Source organism: Alternaria viburni (genome assembly GCF_023758015.1).
Source record: "Alternaria viburni strain BMP 2772 chromosome Unknown scaffold_3, whole genome shotgun sequence".
In the NCBI taxonomy this organism is placed as follows: Eukaryota; Fungi; Ascomycota; class Dothideomycetes; order Pleosporales; family Pleosporaceae; genus Alternaria; species Alternaria viburni.
The window spans coordinates 461,588-479,490 of NW_026055772.1; the positions used below are offsets into that span (position 1 = coordinate 461,588).

The 17,903-nt window shown below is 52.9% G+C and overlaps 6 protein-coding genes across 6 annotated transcripts; 2 read left to right on the forward strand and 4 right to left on the reverse strand.

Annotated features, from left to right (window-relative positions):
- Positions 1–561: 561 nt before the first annotated feature.
- J4E79_001792 (uncharacterized protein) lies at positions 562–1,047 on the forward strand (the record flags this gene model as incomplete). Its single annotated transcript, XM_049350697.1, has 2 exons — positions 562–738; positions 970–1,047. 2 exons carry the CDS (start codon positions 562–564, stop codon positions 1,045–1,047), a joined length of 255 nt encoding a protein of 84 aa, XP_049214536.1.
- Positions 1,048–1,453: 406 nt separating this feature from the next.
- Positions 1,454–1,853, reverse strand: J4E79_001793 (uncharacterized protein; the record flags this gene model as incomplete). The annotated part of the gene is made up of 2 exons (XM_049350698.1): positions 1,454–1,476; positions 1,508–1,853. 2 exons carry the CDS (start codon positions 1,851–1,853, stop codon positions 1,454–1,456), a joined length of 369 nt encoding a protein of 122 aa, XP_049214537.1.
- Positions 1,854–4,025: 2,172 nt separating this feature from the next.
- On the reverse strand, positions 4,026–4,902 carry J4E79_001794 (uncharacterized protein; the record flags this gene model as incomplete). The annotated part of the gene is made up of 2 exons (XM_049350699.1): positions 4,026–4,518; positions 4,598–4,902. The coding sequence occupies 2 exons, from the start codon at positions 4,900–4,902 to the stop codon at positions 4,026–4,028; spliced, it is 798 nt and encodes a 265-aa protein (XP_049214538.1).
- Positions 4,903–5,175: 273 nt separating this feature from the next.
- J4E79_001795 (uncharacterized protein) lies at positions 5,176–5,925 on the reverse strand (the record flags this gene model as incomplete). The annotated part of the gene is made up of 1 exon (XM_049350700.1): positions 5,176–5,925. The coding sequence occupies one exon, from the start codon at positions 5,923–5,925 to the stop codon at positions 5,176–5,178; it is 750 nt and encodes a 249-aa protein (XP_049214539.1).
- A 953-nt stretch (positions 5,926–6,878) lies between these two features.
- On the reverse strand, positions 6,879–14,482 carry J4E79_001796 (uncharacterized protein; the record flags this gene model as incomplete). The annotated part of the gene is made up of 8 exons (XM_049350701.1): positions 6,879–7,198; positions 7,249–7,356; positions 7,410–10,311; positions 10,376–10,769; positions 10,908–12,417; positions 12,477–12,484; positions 12,540–14,317; positions 14,372–14,482. The coding sequence occupies 8 exons, from the start codon at positions 14,480–14,482 to the stop codon at positions 6,879–6,881; spliced, it is 7,131 nt and encodes a 2,376-aa protein (XP_049214540.1).
- An 859-nt stretch (positions 14,483–15,341) lies between these two features.
- Positions 15,342–17,834, forward strand: J4E79_001797 (uncharacterized protein; the record flags this gene model as incomplete). The annotated part of the gene is made up of 2 exons (XM_049350702.1): positions 15,342–15,495; positions 15,550–17,834. The coding sequence occupies 2 exons, from the start codon at positions 15,342–15,344 to the stop codon at positions 17,832–17,834; spliced, it is 2,439 nt and encodes an 812-aa protein (XP_049214541.1).
- Between the last annotated feature and the right edge of the window lie 69 nt (positions 17,835–17,903).

The window sequence follows — 17,903 nt, forward strand, 5'->3', positions numbered from 1 at the left end:
CGCCTTGAGACGAAGCGCAATAGAACCTTCTTTGGAACATGACGTCCATTCATCCAGCCTGCGGCACTCGTCGCTTCGACGGTCGGTGCAGCATGTGGCAATAGAGTTCGCAAAATCCATGGGTACTACCTGCGAAACTCACCGCCGCCGCGATGTCTACCCAGGTGATTTCCAGGCCTGGGGAAGGAACAACGGCCTTGGAAGATTGATGGTCGATAAGGGAGGGAGGAATGACGTGTCAGCACCAATCACGATCTCCGCAACCCAGCTTACCACGCGCAGCTTTAGCGCGATTCATCAACCTCGGCATACCTCCACATTATAGCATTCCACGACCGAGCCGCAACCCGAGCTACTACTAGATCAACCCCAGACTCCGCCCGTGATCACTTCTATCGCATCACCATAGCCATACTCACCTGCTCCCTCACCGACAAATCCCTCCAAAAGCCCAAAACTAAGCGCGACCGTCGCAACCTCCCTCTCGTATTTCAAACGCCGAAGTACCTCTCCTCCATTGCCGTCGCGCCGCCGCTGCCGAAACGCGTTCATAAGCCCACCATGTCCGAGTCTCTCACCACCAAGCAAGTCGCCGAGCACAACACAGTCGAGAAGGGACTGTACATAATAGTCGACAATGATGTATACAAGATGGACTCGTTTGTGGACGAGCACCCCGGTGGCGCTAAGATCCTGAAGAGAGTCGGTGGAAAGGATGCTAGCAAGCAGTTCTGGAAGGTACGTTATAGCCACCACACGGAAGAGGCGAGAGGACAGGAATGCCTGGGACAATTTGCTACGCGCGGTTTTCCAGGGCCGGATTTGCTGTTGCGCGCTTGGTCTTGGTACCACCGCGCTGATGGTACTCGGTGCTCGGTACCAGCGGAATCATGGCAGACTGGACCCTTGATTTGATCATCGAAAGCGCCTTATCGCACATGAAGTTTGGATTTGCTGACCAAGACACAGTACCACAACGAGAGCGTATTGAAGAAGTACGCACCTAAGCTCAAGATTGGCACAGTCAAGGAGGAGTCCAAGTTATAGATACACATTTAATTATACCAATCATCACCATTCAATTCACTTGCGTTGCACGTCGCCTTGTATATCGCGCATGGAATACCCAATTCATGAAGAAATGCGATGCCATGACGCAATGCTCACCGCCTGTTGCATGTTCATTCACTACACCAGCAAAAATACCATGAGATCAATGCAAAACTATAAATTACGACAAAATTCTACTCTATGGACGTATTGGTATAATGCGTTCTCTCTGATTCAAAAGCAACAAGCTCGCAAAAATAAACATGCCGTGGGTATCGTGATATAGCAAACGCCTGTTCTCAATGCTGCGCGAAAATATGCCAAACTCGTTGCTGCGTAATGTCACTCTTGTTCTCTCTCTCTTTCTCTGCTCTTCACATCTAGAAGCACGTCCACCGCTTCTTCACGCCAGGTCTTGAATTCGGCCTGGGTGTAGGACTCGTCCGCGGCCGCGCACTGTCCTTCTCATTCATATGCGCGTCATCCAAATCGTCCATGCGATAGCGTCGCACAGATCCAGCATCCGACTGATCTTTCTCGTAGAACTTCTCTTGCGGGCCTGAGACACATCGCGGTGTTACTTTGCGGAAGAAACCTCGTAGACCGCTGTTGGCTTTGTCGATTCTTTCGTACTCGCGTTTTCGCGTGCATGGCGATGTCCAATGCATGGTTGTGTTGGTCTTTTCTGCGTCGATTGTGTCTTCGCTTTGGCGGGGCATGGATGTTTCTTCCACTACGCGTAGACTGTCTGAGCTGAAACGCGTCGCTGCGCTGGGAAAACCGAATGCGTCACCGTGAGACATCGTCGGGCTTGGAAGTCCAGAGTTTGATTGGTAGGATGGGTTTGAGAAGATGCTGCAACTGCGGAAGTGCAGCGCAAGAACATCGTCAACATCTTGGCTGGTTGTGGTGGCGGGTGGTGTTTGGAAACTCTTCACTCGGTAGTGGCGCGCAGGTCTTGATGGGTCCACGATAGTACAGGAAGTGCGTCGCGATGAGGGCTTTGAGCCATGGCCACGGCTCTTTGATCTGCTGTTTGAGTTTTCTGATGATGTGGTGGACTGTTGTCGTAATGGTCGTGAGCGCTGCTCTGATACTGGTCGTCGTGGCTCCATGTCTGCAACCTGGAGAGGAGCGATCGATTCGACTTTATTTCTGCGATGTTTGCTGTGCCGGATGGTATTGTTGTTGCACAGTGGTTCTTGGCTGGGTATCTTAGGGAGATAGGAACCCGCAACACTATCAATTCGATTCATCGCCGATCTATCAAAGATCGAGAACGGGGAGTGACGTAGATGTGAGGTGTGTCAAAGGATATTGAATCGGTAATATTGTCTTAGTGGTGAATAATTTCGGTACTCGTCTAGGTCGGATATCAGTATCGGAATAGGAAGGTTCTGTGCTCAAGGGGTAAAAGCCCATACCAGCAGCCAGTGCCAACACCGAAACACACAGATTTGGATTCCTCGCGCGAACGGCACACACAAGCGGTATAAGAGAATGAAATCTGGAATCACAGGCGGGCTATGTGACGCCAGTAATTGTTGGGTCAGTCAAGTGACGAACCGCGGGACCCGCCTGGAGGACTATTGAATCAACCGCGGTCAGTAGGAGGGAAACTAGAGCCTAGTATATAAAGAAGAGATCAAAACGTCCCAAATGTCGATCTTGGCCGTTGGTTGGCCCAGACCCTGCCAGCATGCAGCGAGACGCACGGCATGCACGATCTCTTGACGAGTTTGAGCCGAGCGCGTGGGCACCTCTACGAAAAGGGTTGGGAGTTCACCGCCTTCCAGGACTCGATTTCCGGGGCCTGAATAGACTAGGCGCGTGAAAAGACTAGCGGCGCGATTAAACTGGAGAAGGATTTCGCTAGCTTCCGTGGGTTCGAGACGGAGCATGACAGATGCACTAAATATGTCACAATCAGAGTCGCACATGGGGGGCAGAGGACGAAACATTCAAGTATGATGTCGTCGGCTTTCACATGCCAGCGATGATGTGGTAGCGCGTGAGAGGCCACACACACAGCTTCGGACGCTGATCACTTCGGGTTGGCTCGTGATAAGGGAAGGAGGGCGCGAGGCCATGTCGAATAGACGCGAGTGGCAGCCTCGTCTACCGACAAGTCGATCCGGCACAACCTTGGGAGTGCAGCACGGACGGCGGGAAGGACCGAATCAAATCAAAGAACGACAGGCCAGCGACATCGGGCCAAGATGACCCACGCTCGACTCAGGCAAGCGCACGCGGAAATGTCGAGCCTGAAAAGTAAAGGATGCCAAATGAAGCGCTGCGCATGGCGTCGTGGGCATTGCTGAGAGGGGCGCCAGGGAAGATTACACCAAACCGCTGCGGCGGGTACCGGCGCAGAACCCTGAACCACCTGGGCACTACCCTAAAATACATCCATTTCTCCCACAGCCCTTTCTTACACGAATGGGAGGCTGTAAAAGTCTTTACTCCCATATGTATGTCTTGTGGGTGCGCGGCCCGCTGCCTTACTGCTTACAGTTATCCGCTGCAAACGCTCTTTGGAGGGTGGAACCCATGCGCCAAGGCCACATCCAATGCAGATGATGCAGCTGATCGGGCCAGGGACGCCGCCAATGGCTATGTCATGCGGCAGCACAACACCACCAATTGCGTCCTACTCGCACGCGGAGATGAGTCTGCATTGCAGCTTTTTTGTCGCTAAGCTAGTCACCGCAAGGGTCGTCTGGAAGATCGGCTCGCACGTGGTATCCTCACGAACCCCTCTTCCACTCCACCACGCAGGCACAACGCGCACACTGCGAACACAGTGCGAAGCATCACAGAAAGGCGGTATGACTTGGCAGGTACACTCCTCCCTTTTGACTCGCAGTAAGAGGGCCTGTGCGATGAAACGAACGCCGAGCTTCTCCACTACCCTACAGTTCCGTGAGTGCGTGCCCCGTTCCGCGGGTCGTTCGGAAATAACCTGTACGGATTGCTTATTGTATCTCGTGGTAAAACCCCTCAATCAATTTCGCGACTTCGTCAAAAGCCTCAAGACAGTGCCAATGCCCGACTCCCTCCATAACCTCCAACTTCTTCTCGCTGCTACCAATCTCTTCGAACATCTTCTTGCATCCTTCAAGCGGTGCGCTCTTGTCCTCCTCACCAGCGAGAATGAGTACGGGCACGCTGATCTTGCTGTACTGAGGCGGCTTTGCATTGATAATGACTCGACAGTTGGAAATATAACCCGCTGGATCCTGCGATAGCAATAACTCGCGGATCATCGCTTTGACCAGTGGAGACGCCTTCTTCCCGACTGCAGCATGTGGGATGCTGTCGGCCATGGGTTGCATACCGTCTTTTGCAACGGTTTCTATCCGTTCGTGAAAGCGGGGGCCTGCCTCAGGGCTGGGATATACAGGGCCGATCAGGATAGCTGCTACAATGCGGTCACTTCGCTCAGCCGCAAGGTGTGCACCGACGATGCTAGAGACGTGTCAGTTGTCGTGTTCGTTGCAGTCGCGTCTTCCAAGGCTTCTTTCTGCCCGAGAGGTCGCTGACGTACCCTCCCATGCTGTGCCCAACGAACACAGCCTTGTCGACGTTCAGCGCGTCCAGAATCCCAATCACATCTTCTCCTAGCGTCTCGATACTCTGCTCGACAAATGTGTACGTCGATCGACCGGCCCCTGTGTTGTCAAAGGTAATGCAGCGGAATCCATTCGCGACCAAGCTTTGAGTTACTGGCTGATAGTAATTCTGCGAAGAGCCCAGCCCGTGCATGAAAATGAGTGTCTCGCGTGTCTTGCCATCTTGTGGTTTCAAGTCGGTGTAGTGAAAGCGTTTGTAGCCGACGTGGAGGAAAGGCATGTTGGATGGAACGTAGCCGTGTTTGTGAGTTCGTTTCACAACAGCTTGAGATGGGTGACGGGACTGGTTCCGATCGGAAGCGGAGCCATGCGGATAGTGCTGATGACATCACTGGGGTACAGCAAGCACAAGAACACTGAACTTCGTCGCATCTGCACAAATTTACGTTTCTCTAACCCGAAAGCCATGATTTATTACCGATGCAGTATATCGAAAAATATGATAGCCATAGATTTTACGAAGTCCAACCAGATGATGTAGATGCACCTCCTCTCAACTGTCCGTCGACCCATCTGTAATAAACTTCGTCTGATACCACTCATGCATCGCCTGCTTGCACTCCTCTCTCAATCTCGCGGTCGCTGGCCCATCGTCCTTCAATAACGTCGATAGTAGTTGCGCCAACCCCTCTCTCGTAGTAACTTCCTTCAACGCGTCCAAGTCAGGATCCTCTTTCGTCGTTTCCGCGATGCTTAGCATTCTACTCGCATCGCTCTTCGCCCTCGATCTCCTCCGCCTGCCGAAAATTGAGAATACGCTTCGTGACTGGGTCTGTTGCTCCTGCCCACTGGCATCCCACAGCGCAACCCGACTAATGAAGTGCTTGATGGCCGCTTCTTCGAAGCTCTCCCTTCGTCGCTCGATCACCTTTTCGAATTCTGGATCAGCCCACTCCAGGTTCTTGGGTTCCCATCTGTGAAGAAGATACCGAAACGTGCGCACTTCAGCGTCGGGCATAGATAGGTCGCCGAAATCAGTAGTGAAGGGATCGTAGGAGATGGAGGAGGAAGATGAAGTCGGTCGTTCGCTGGAGGTACTCGTTGGTGTTGCGACGTGGCCGTATTTCCGTTCGAGAGCGTGGTGCGTCTGTATGACATTTCGAAGAGCAACTTTGCGTTTTTGGAGGACAGCGTCGGTGCCTTCGAAGAGGTGTGGAGAGGATGGCTTGCTCGAGAGGTGGCTTCTGCTGCGATGGAGGCCGAAGGTGTGATGCCGCTTGGATTCTAGAGATGGTCGCGTCATGGTGTCTGTGTCCATGTTCAACCCAGTTGTCTTTTCGTGGAGTAGTCGAGATGAGGATTAGTCTAAATAGAACAATAGAGGTGTGATCAAGCGTATCGTTGTGAATATTCAGTTCCTAGAGCATACGTATGGTGAAAGAGGTGAAACCCATGAAAGAGAAAAACCAGAAACCAGGAAGAAAGGCCACAGACTCAACCCTCTGCCAACAAACTCAACCGTGGATGCCGGCTAACCCAGACGCCCACGCCCAATTGACGCACATCCCGTTAGCCGAGAAGGGGGAAGGGGGTGACGCAAGCCCTTTTCTGACATGCAGATCTGCGAGGGCAGACTCATCCTCACCACCGGTGTTGTATAAGGTGTAAAGTTGTGTCGCGGGACGCTGACTCTAGTGACGATCTATTGGCAGCGACTGTGCCACTGCTTTGTTGAGCCACTTCATGAGCCACTTCGTGGTTCAGTCACTGCGCCGCAGGGTGCGCGGCATTTTTCGGCGTTAATTAAAGTGGGGACGGCGACACGCTGGCGAGGGTGCTGACGCCAAGTCGTGCTTTGGCCGATGATCCGGCGAGCACAGTGATGCCGTGAAGTTGCTCGTGCTGCGAGCTTACGCGTCGAAATGTCTGTTCTGAGAGTGTGCGTGCTGGGCGGTCATTGCATCGTATTGCAACCCCGCACGGTGAAGCTTTGGCAGGAAGAAGGCTGAGTCGACACGATGAACAGAACGAACGGGTATGTATTCACGCGCACTACAACGAATATTCGATCATCAAGCGCTGCCGGCGAGAATGCTATGATGTACCTGGAACATGAAGGAAGTCCCCAATGATTTCCTTCAGTGAGCGAAACGCCATGCAATGCAAGAACGACCGGCCTCTAACAACGCGAACGGGAATTCGGAAAGCAGCAAAACATCCACCCGTCAATCCTTAAATTGGCCAAGAAAATGCGGTTTACTCGGAAGGCGGTACAGGCTCCGTCTTGCCGTTGGGTAATATGTGTTGGGTGGTGCTCATACGAACACTGGACGGCCTTTCCAGCTTCGTCCCGTGTTCTGCAGCATTTTCATGCTGCACGTCTTTCTCGAGATCCTTGTGTCCACTCGTGACATCAGGTAGCGCTTCAGCTTCGTTCAATGCTTGTTTGACCAACTTCTTCGCTTCGATCGCAAGATTGGGGATTTCTTCCACCTCCTTGTTCTTGTTCAGGTATGAGTCCAGTAGCGCTTTGAGCGTCTGCGCGCGAACCGGTTTCGCGAGGTAATTGTTCATGCCTACTAGGTCAGCGTACGTTTCAAACGTAGATCAAGCTGCCAGAACTTACCGGATTCCAGGCACTTCTCGCGGTCTCCTTGGATAGCGGAAGCGGTCATGGCAATGATGAGTACGTTTCGAATCTCGGGATTGGGATGCTTGCGGATCAGTTTCGTAGCTATACATGGTCAGTATTCATGTGCTAGGCAAGGCGCGAGTAGCAATCCTTACCTTCGTAGCCATCGCAATGCGGCATTTGCACATCCATGAGAATAAGATGGAAGGGGCGACCATTCTCCGAAGCACGCTCAAGAGCGTCGATAGTCTTGTATCCGTCGAGATAAGCGTCGCATTTGAAGCCAAGCTTTTGCACAAAGCTGATTGCGATGCGCTGGTTGATCAAGTTGTCTTCCGCGATGCAGACCCGTAGTTCTCGTCTGGGTATCGTGGAAAGATCGATGCAGGAACCCGACAGTTGCTCATGGCCGTTATTCTCCTGGCTTGAGAACCTGGCCATAGGGTCTGGCTCTCGTGTCCTTTGCTGCTGACTGCCTGCTTGCGCTTTCGGCACTTTCTTGAATCGCAACGAAAAGGTGACTGTTGTACCTTGGCCTGGCTGGCTGTCGAGACGTACTGTACCATGCATAACGTTCTCTATGAGGGCTTTGCAAATACTCAGACCAAGGCCAGTGCCGCCGTAGCTCCTAGCAGAGCTAGACTCTATCTGCGAGAAAGGAAGGAACAATTTCTGCTTCTGTTCGTCTGGAATACCAATGCCAGTATCTATAACGCTGCATGTCACATCTGCCCAGTCGTCTGTCTCTTGGTCAACAACAGCGCGGACAGTGACAGATCCTCGTGGCGTGAACTTGTAGCTGTTGGACAGCAAGTTCATGAGAATCTGATGCAGTCGAACAGGGTCGCCCATAACGAGCATCTCTGGATCCAGATGCAATTGCTCAATGGTTTTGAGGCCTCTCTCGGCGTTCGTGTAGGCCAAAGCGCGGACTACTTCCGCAATTGTTTCGCTCAGTGAAATGGGCATCTCCAAGACATTCATTTTGCCAGCCTCGAGCTTTGAGTAGTCGAGAAGGTCGTTAATGATCGAGAGCAGCGTATCGGCGCAGACACGAATTGAATCAGCATATCCGGTTTGTTCCGAGTTTAGCGGTGAAGCCTTCAACAGCTCAGACATACCAATCACGCCGTTCAAGGGAGTACGCAACTCGTGCGACACGTTGGCCAGGAACAAACTCTTTGCCTTCGCGGCTTCTTCTTTCAGCTTCATGTTACGCACAGCTATGGCTTCAGCCTCTTTCGCCTTGATCTCTGCTGCCCGCGCCTGTGACAAAGCGCGTTTCTGCATTTCAAGCATGGCTTCGTTGCTTGCGGATACTCTTTCCACTTCTTTAAAAAGCAGTGCATTGGCTAAGGAGATGGAAATTTGATTCACCAGTAACCGAAGAACCTGGGTGTTACGTTCGGTAAACGAATTCGGCGGGCCCTCGACGTATATTGAACCAAGAAGGTGATCGCTGTGCAGAATCGGGATGCAGATGACTGCTTTCCCCTCGGGGTTCCGTTGAAGGTAGGCGTCAGAAACGTTGGAGAAGCGGTCGTCTTCTAGTAGGTTCTGGACGAAGACTATCTCTCGGAAGCGGAGTGTGTAGAGCGTCACTTGCCGCGCAACGACATCGTCCACAGTATCTAAAGGTTGACTGGCAGGGAAGGATGTGACGCCAGAAGAGACCCCACTGTCGTTGTCAGGCTCGTTGGTGGCAACGCATGCGATCGACCATTCGATTTGTGAGTCTTCAATCACTATGCCGCACAAGGTACCGCCCGTAGATTCAAGCAAAATGGTACTCATCTTCGCCATCAATTTATCGACGACGAGCTCGCTAGACAAGACTTGACTCGACTCCAAGATTGAGGATAGGTCTAGCATGTCCAGACCGACAGCGGAGAGACCGTTGTGTAGAGCTGGAGCAGACTCTTGGCGCCGTGTTTCCGGGACAATCCAATTCTGTGTTCGATCGACTGCAGTCTCCGCGCCCAGCAATTGATCATGGTCATTTTGCTCCAGTCTGAAGGCCGTGTTACCAGTGTCTACGAGGGAGGTTTGTACAGCTTGGTCCACTGTCGTGAGCGAGGCGCCGCTACGCACTAGCCACTCATACCGACTCGCGAAGTGATTTGCTTTCCCGTATGCTGACATCCTCCGATAGACCGAGATGCAGTCTTTCAAAGAATGTCGGGCCGCCCTGTAGGCCTTCTTGTCTACCAACCATCCAGTGTAGAGCTCGAGAGCAAACGCTTCGTCCAATGCAAACTCGTAACGTTCGCTATGCTCCATGGCTGCCTCATAATTCTCCAGCGCGGATTGCGGATCGGCATTAACATCCCCAAGGACGGCAGTGAGAAGATGTATCCAACCCCGGTAGTTGACATCAGTGGTAGTGCAACATGTCTCGAGCAATTTGAGGGTCTCATGAACATGTTTTACCATCTCGTCTCTCCGGCTATGAGCGGGCTTCTCTCGGAGAACAGCCATGTATGCCAACGATAAGTAGTATCGGACCGAGTAATTGAGTCTTTCTGACCAAAGACTGCTCAGCATCGGAAGTAGCATCTCCCCAAGAGCCACTGCATCCGAATGATGACCATAGAGTACCAACAGCGGAAGTTTGGTTGCAAGATATATAGACTTGGGACGCTTGGGATTACTGGCCGTGGTTTCGAGGAACTCAATGTAGTCGACCTCGTTGTGATCGTGGTCCGAGAGGAGGGAAAGAGCGTTGCTTGAGTCAGTCTTTCCCTGAAGCGCTCTTGCATATTGACGAGCAGCCATGAGGAAAACTCCTCCACGCATGTCTTTCTGCCAGTTTCGCATATCAAGCGGTGTTTCCTCAATCCAGGCTTCCAATTCTGCGACGTCGTATGAAGCCATGACCCTGAAGTGAGCCTGTACACCAAGATTTAGAAGTGTGAGGATGCGATCGCCAGCAGTTAGTGAAGCCTGCAAGGCTGCCTCTAAGCTCGGTATCAGATCGCCTACAGGCGCTTCCAAGTGACCTAGAAACATTGGCTGCAAAGTTTGACCTCTTCCCAGGGTGTAGTAGTCTTCAGGGAACTGCAGAGGTAGAGGCATGAAGTCAGTATATGTCTCACGTGCACTTCGTATAGCCAGAACTTACCATCTGAAAGATTCGCTTTGCAATCGCACCCATGTCGACTGCGAAATTCGTCATTCCGAAACGACCGCCCGCAACAGTGCCCAGATGCACGTATGCAAGGGCAACCTGTGACATGGTGCCCTTTTCGAGATGGACGGTGATAAGCTTCAGCGTCGCCTGATAGAAAAGCAGGCTGTTCGACCAGAACGCCGCACTAAGGAGTTCGATAAAGACAGGCCCAATAGTCATCAGGACACGGTCGTCGGGAGACGGACGCCGCTTGAGCAGTTCTTCCTTATCGATGTTCTGAAGCGTGCCATATATCTGCTGAAACTGAGCATCGCACGCCTCCCATGTTGTCGGAGGAATAGGGGAATTGAGCAAAGACAAACAGTCTTTGAGAGCCTGGAACGCACTATAGATGGTGATGTCGTTAGCTAACTGTCGCGATAGTTGCAGTGATGAAAAGCGAGAGGTACACATGTCATGCTATCTTGCAAGCGTGCAACCTGCTCCAGGCGCATGCACGGAAAGGATGTGGAATATTACTTACCCGAAACTGTCGCCGCGAATAGCAAACACCCTAGACTGTAGAATGAATGAACTAGCCATATCGCAGGGATCGCGAGCATGCTGGAAGGTCGTCCGGATCAAGCTAAGAGCCTCATCGAACATGCCCTGGTGCCAATAGCATTCTGCCGAGCGCACAAAGAGTTGCAACGTCTCTTGGTAGGATACGTCCGGCATATTGTCGTTCCATGGATCGTCTTGCAGAAGCATGAGGCTGTGCGCGAAGTAGTAGATGCCAGTTGATCGCGCGCCCGACTCGCATGCAGTTTCTCCAGCTTGATACAGCATATCACGGAATGGAGCCCGCACTGTTTCCTTGGTCTTGATCAGTTCTGCAGCGAGACAGATGTGGCGACTCTGCATGTACAACGCCTTGGAACCTGACGTTGAGTCGTCGTTGTACTCCTCGCCAGAAGTTATCATCTTGGCAATGGTGAAGTGCATCAACTGTGTATCCCATTCCTTGTCGAGGGAGTTCACGGCCGCTGTAAGGTACCGATCGTGACTGAATCTGAATCGAGCATCTTGTTCAGCAGGCATGAGTACGTAGGCTTTCAATGCTGCATCAAGAGCTGTGACGGCAGACTCGTCTCTCTCGAAAAGTGGTAGCCTCCCATGAGCTGCGGGCTTATTTGTAGGCTGAAGGAGCTTCTTCAGAAGTTCGAACGAGAAAGTGCCACCCAGGAGGGATGCCCATGCCAAGAGCTTCCTACTGGAAGATGGTAATTCTGTCAACCGCTTTGCTATAAAGTCAGTCGTAACAGATGACCCATACTCTGGACTCTCGAAAACGGCGAAGACTTTGTCTAGGTCGAAAACCCAGGTGTTCTCCCGCCACTCGTAGTACACGCAGCGTTTCCGATAGCAAGTGTCTAGTATCTCGCGTATATAGAAGAGGTTGCCTCGAGACTTTTCCTGAATCACCGCTACTAGAGGAAGGATATACTGATGGTCCCGGTGGAGCGTCTCAGCCACGTAGTCGGCCGTCTGGGCCTCTACAAAAGGAAGAAGCTGTACTCTGGTAGCGTGACGCAGTAGTGGGGCGAGTTCTCGGGGTAGGGTCTCTTCGTCGCTGTACGTGAGCATAAGAACAAGCGGAATTTTGGCTTGCACGATGTGATGAATCAGCTCAGCGCTTTCGGGATCGGCATACTGAACATCTTCCAAACTCCATGTGCAGAGCTTGTGCATTGCCAGGAGTCGTAGAACATCTATGAAGACATTCATGAATCTGGAAGATTTCGAAGCACCTCCGCTTCGTAGCCAAGCCTCGGCAGTATGTCCAGCTGATCCGCAGTGAACGGCAGGAGATGATGCCCGTCGAGTCAGATCCTTAGTAGGCTCCATGTCCTTCTGTTGCGGACTCTTTCCGTTCGTGTTTAAAAGCCATTCCGGTAGATCAAGGTAGGTTCGTAACACCGCCCAAACTCCACTGTTCCTGAGGTAATGGCGCAATCTCTGGTGAAATTCCGTCGTTACGTCCGCCTCGCTGACTAGACAGAGAGATGTAAGTTAGTAGCTGGTATAAGGGAACATGATTGTCTAAGATGACTGTACATACTGGCTAACGTTAGTACAATTGCGAGCACCGAGAGTAGTCCTCAGAGAGACTTACCATATTTGGCGGAAGAAAGAAGACATCAGCCGAAGAATGGGGTCAAATGGTGCTTTCTTGGCGGGATCAAATTTAGCCATAGCGAAGTAGCCAGTGCTCCTTGCTGTGCTCTGTACGCTCTGCACGAGACGAGATTTACCCAGCCCGGTGGCACCGGCGATGGCTATCACCTCACATCGCGCCTTGCGCCTTAGTTTTCGCGTGCTGGCTAGAGTTCTTAGGCCATCGTTGGATTGGTGGCTGCGAGAGTAGAGTCCGGTGCTTTCAATGCTATTGTTGGAACGGCCTCGGCTCGCGGATTGCAGTTGGGGCCGACTGTCCACACTTCCTTCAGCCGTTGATGATTCTGATTGTGCCACACTATCTTGGGAGCCCTGTTGCATCGACCGAGCGCTTTCCATGAATACAGGGCCATCTGCCGAAACGCTGTTGAGCCTGCTATCGGAGCCTCTGGAGCTAGTGCTTTCGGAAATGATGTCGTCAAATTGCAGATCTCCTCGTCGATCCGAAAAGGAGGAACCTGAGCTCAGGCTCTGCAACGCTTTGACGTTACTCCGACGATGCCTCGCTACGCGCTCGATCACGTCCACTATAGTCTTGCGTTCTTTCTCACGCCCGATTAGTTTGAGGGGCAAGTTGAAGAAGCAACTGATGTCCTTGGTGCCTACATGGAAGGCCTTCAATCCTTCTACATCTCCATCGTAAAGAAGCTCGCGGATACGAAAGAGATCGAATTTCAAGCCTGAAGTAGAGTGGTATCTCTCCTCAATATTGCGCTGCGTCATACGTTGGATGATCTCGGACAGAGCCTCTGGGATGTCTAGTCGTCGGGAAGAAATTGGAGGAATTCGCTTGCTAATGACGTTCTGCATGACATCGAGAGCCGTAGCGCCTTCGAATGGCGTCTGCCCGCAGAGCATCGTGTAGAAGAGAATGCCAAGACTGTAGATGTCGGTTCTTGTGTCGGGTTCAGCGGGCATTCTACCAGTCTGTTCAGGGGATATGAAGGCCAACTTCAATTCGATGCCAGTCTCTTTTGACAGGGTACTCCAACCGGCGCTTGTCAGTCCGTTCTCGAAAGATCGTGCGCCCGATCCAAAATTGATCATCTTGACTGTCCCGTTCTCAGCGAAATGGAAGGCATCGCCCCGAATTTCTCCATGGACAATTTCGTGACCGTGGTGCAATATTTCCAGACACTCGACTGATCCGACAGCAAAGTCGAGGAAGGTAAGGAGAGGTATTCCACGGTTGGGCAATGAAGCATCTGATTGACCGCTCTGTCCATGACTGCCAACCTTCCAGAAATTGGGGCCGAAGTTGACCAAGTCGTTAAGGTAGTTGGGCCCCGGGGCTTCGAATATGCTGGCGACAAGAGGCTCCTCGCCGGCTTTGGTCGATAGCCTCACAAACTCTATGGGCCGAACAAAGTGCTTGCACTCTGGATCCGACTCCTTGACGACGAGTTTGGCGAGCTGGAACTCGCGTTCGAGCCGCAGAGTCTGCTGCGAGACACGGCATACGACAGTCCGGCCTTCTCTTGCCACACCTTTGGCGGTGGTGTTGGTGCGATGTGTTTGTACGGTAGAGGCGCTCGCATCTGAGCCCGAACTGCGGTGAGTGCGTGTTATGGTTGGGCGGCTTCGGGTCAGGGAGTCGGGCGAATGCGACAGCTTGAAAGAGGTGGGGGAGGTTACGGCGCTCCTTCCTCTTGACACAGGGCGATCCTGCCGGGGCGCTTGCTTCTCGTAACCGAAGAAATGCCAGTTATCATACGACTATTCGACGTTAGCATGGTGCAGCGACAACCCAGGCTATGCGACGCCTCTTACTGAGTGGAAGGGCTCAATGTCCGTGTCCCAGCCATAGTTCTGCAGCTCCTGCAGACGCGCAAAGATGTGCGAGAAGTGCTGCGTGCGCCCGCCTCCTTCCGATCGAGTCATTGTGTCTTTCCGATGTTCGCAACCGCCGGGCATCTAAGACATGCTCTGGGTGGGATGCAGGGAATCAATGTGTAGGGTAAAGTCGCCAGGCGCTCGATCTATCCATCACAGCATCAGCGGGGCGCGACTGCCATGTCAAGAGCGCGGTCGTCGGGAGTGCTGGGAGCGACGGGAGGGGCGTAAAGGAGAGTCCGGTAGGCTGTTGATGCCAGTGTTCTAGAGGGAGCAGACGCGCATGTGGAGTGCTTACTGATGGCATTCCAGCCACAGCAGACGGACTGCGAAGATGCGCGCTCAGACTTCGCGCTTGTTCTTAGACGTCATAATCGACATGGGCTCGCTGTAGCGGAAGTTTGCGCCCAACGCACCGCACGCAAAAGTAACGTTTCCCTGCCCAGCCCAACGCGCCCTGAAACCAAAACCAAGCATGCATCCGCAGCGAATATCAACGTGGACCATGTGTGGCTGGCAGGCAGGCGAGCACCCCCCGCGCAAGTTGGGACGGCTGTATCTGGCATAGCGGAAGATCGGCCTGGCGCGTTAGCCCTCGGGCTGGAGCCGTTGGTAGCGACATCATCGTGGTTCAGGGCCAGTAGTGCCGTCTGCATCATCTGCATACCGACGCTGCATTATTACCACAACCGCCGGGCGGGTCAGCAATACGCCCAGTCGCAATTTCCCACTGCGACCGACTTTCGCCCCCATAGCACCCTCTGCCTGCCGGCCACTATTAGACTGACGCTGCCCCACCACAGGCGACCGGGCATCCCTCGACATTTGACACATGCATCTTCCGCAGAGGTAGCCGCTGTCATAGCAAACAACATCCTTCCACATCCACCCTATTCAATGTCACACAATGGACTCGCCCGACCACGAGCATGCCTATTCAGGCGACCTTGGGGAACCCATGAGGCCACGACAACTCCCCTCGGACCTGCCCACTTCCCTCAATGACAGGCGACCTGTCACCATCATGAATGAGGAAACCGAGATCTACGACGCCTGGCAGGGTAAGTGTCGGATAGGGAAGGCGCAATGAACCACGGGGAACTGACGTCGCCTAGGGCAGTCGCAATTTCTCACCACCCCAATGCCCGCCCGCCCGCTCAGTTTCAACCTCTCGCTCGACGACCCGACGTTTGGCGACGAAGACATGCAGCAGCTCGAGGACAGCGATAGTCGCCTAGTGCAGATGCTGGCCCACCAAGCGCGCCTCAAGAACGACAATGCAGGCGACGAAGCCAAGGTTGTCGCCGACGACAAGTTGTCGCACGAGGAAAAGAAAGAGGCTTTACAAGGGCTTTTTACACTGGCCGCATCGAATGGCGAGCTCGAAAGAGTGAAGCGGCTGCTGGATGGGAAAACGCGGGAATACATCAACATCAACGGCGTCGACGCCGAAGGCACGCCGCCACTAGTCTACGCAAGCTGTTTTGGACACGAGGACGTGGCAGCTACACTTCTCGAGCAGGGCGCAACTGTTGATATGCAAGACAAGAATCGCTGGACGCCGCTCATGTGGGCCATGACAAACCGGCACAAGGCCATCGTCAAACTCCTGCTCGACCACGGCGCATCGACAGATGTCAAGTCTTCTGGAGGAAGGACCGCGTTCGATTTCGTCGAGCCCAACACCGAGCTGTCCGACTATCTACACGAGAGCGGATACGCGATTGGCAACGTCGGTGTTGGCGACGACTTCTACAGCTCTGGATTCTCTCAGGATCGCTTTGAGCAAGAAATGCAGGAGAACGACTTGAAACGGCGCATGATGATGGAGAGCGCTTTCAATCTTGAGGTTGATATCGGCAACCTTGGCTTGGACGAGCAGCCCGAGTCACCTGAAGAGCCAGAAGAAGAAGCGCAGGAGTTCATCTGGGACAGGTGTCTCAACGACCAGATGTTTGTCTTCCAAGAAAGCGAGCTGGAACGTATACTGGACATTATCATCACAAACATGACGCCGCAGCGCTCTCCGTCGCAAAAGCCAGTTCCCGCAAACATACTCTTCCTGAGTGCCCGCTACGCACACTATCATGCGAACCCGGAACTTCTTGAGACCCTGCTGGTATCTGCCATGAACAAGATAAACGACGTTGTAGAAAAGCACCAGTGGGATATGACTGTGCTGGCCTTCTGGATGTCCAATGCGACACTGCTTTTACATTACCTCAAGAAAGACGGCGGGCTCACGAGTGCGACTACTGAGTTTCAACTGCAGATGGCAGAACTTATCAATGAGATTTTCATCTTGATCATCCGTGATGCTGAGCGAAGGATGGACAAGAACTTGGACCAGGCAATGCTCGACCATGAGCCCATGCCTGGTTTCGAAGACGTACAGTTCCAACACGAATGGAAAATATTCCGTTCCAAACCCAAGGCAAAGCCATTAGAACCCCTCGAGAAACGCTTCCGACCGCCATCTCCAAAGCGCAGAGCACAGCCATCACCGCGAAACATCACTTCTCTCCTATCATCTACCCTGTTCGTCCTTGATCTGTACGATGTGCACTCTGTCATTGCTGCGCAGGTGCTATCGCAGCTCATTTACTGGCTTTCCGCCGAAGTCTTCAACCGCATAATGTCGAACCGGAAGTATCTTGCACGGACAAAAGCTATGCAAATACGCATGAACGTCTCGACGCTCGAAGACTGGGCTCGTTCCAACAACCGGCAACCCGAACATTACGAGAACGGCTCCATGACTTCTACCGGCGAGAACACCGCGGACGCTGCTAAACGGCATCTCGAGCCTCTGGTGCAACTTCTGCAATGGCTTCAATGCTTCTCTTCACTCGGGGAAGACTTAGAGTCGCTCGTGGGTACTCTGCAACAGCTTACACGTCTGTCGCCCCAACAGCTACTACACACCGCGAAATATTACCGGCCCGAAGTGGGCGAGAAAGGCCTTCCGAAAAGCGCTTCTAAGTACATTGTACATCTGCAAAAAGCCGCCGCTGATCGTAAAGCCGCACGCACAAAGTCTCCCAATCCGCCGCCAGCATCGGAATCCGTACCAACTACGCCTGTCAGGCCTACTTCCGATAAACCTGTCGAACCATCGCCTGCGCCTTCGCGCATGTCGGAAGAAGACGAGAAGGACGAGCCACCGGACGAGCTTCTCTTAGACCCGTCGTACATGCTGCCATTTTCACTTCCAACGTCAACGGACATGCTCATCACCTACGGTGCCGGATTCGGAGGTGTTAACAAAGAACGAGAGCGGAAATACATTCCCACCGTACCCCCCGAGTTTATGGCCAAGTTGGACTTGAATGGAGGCAACAATAAGAATGGAAGCTCCTACTATTCAGAGACGCAGTGGAACGATCCGAGCTATGGGTGAAGATGAAGATCGGCAGTATTGAGAACCCTGCTAATTGAGACTTTGATAGTCGCGTCCACACTGCTTGGT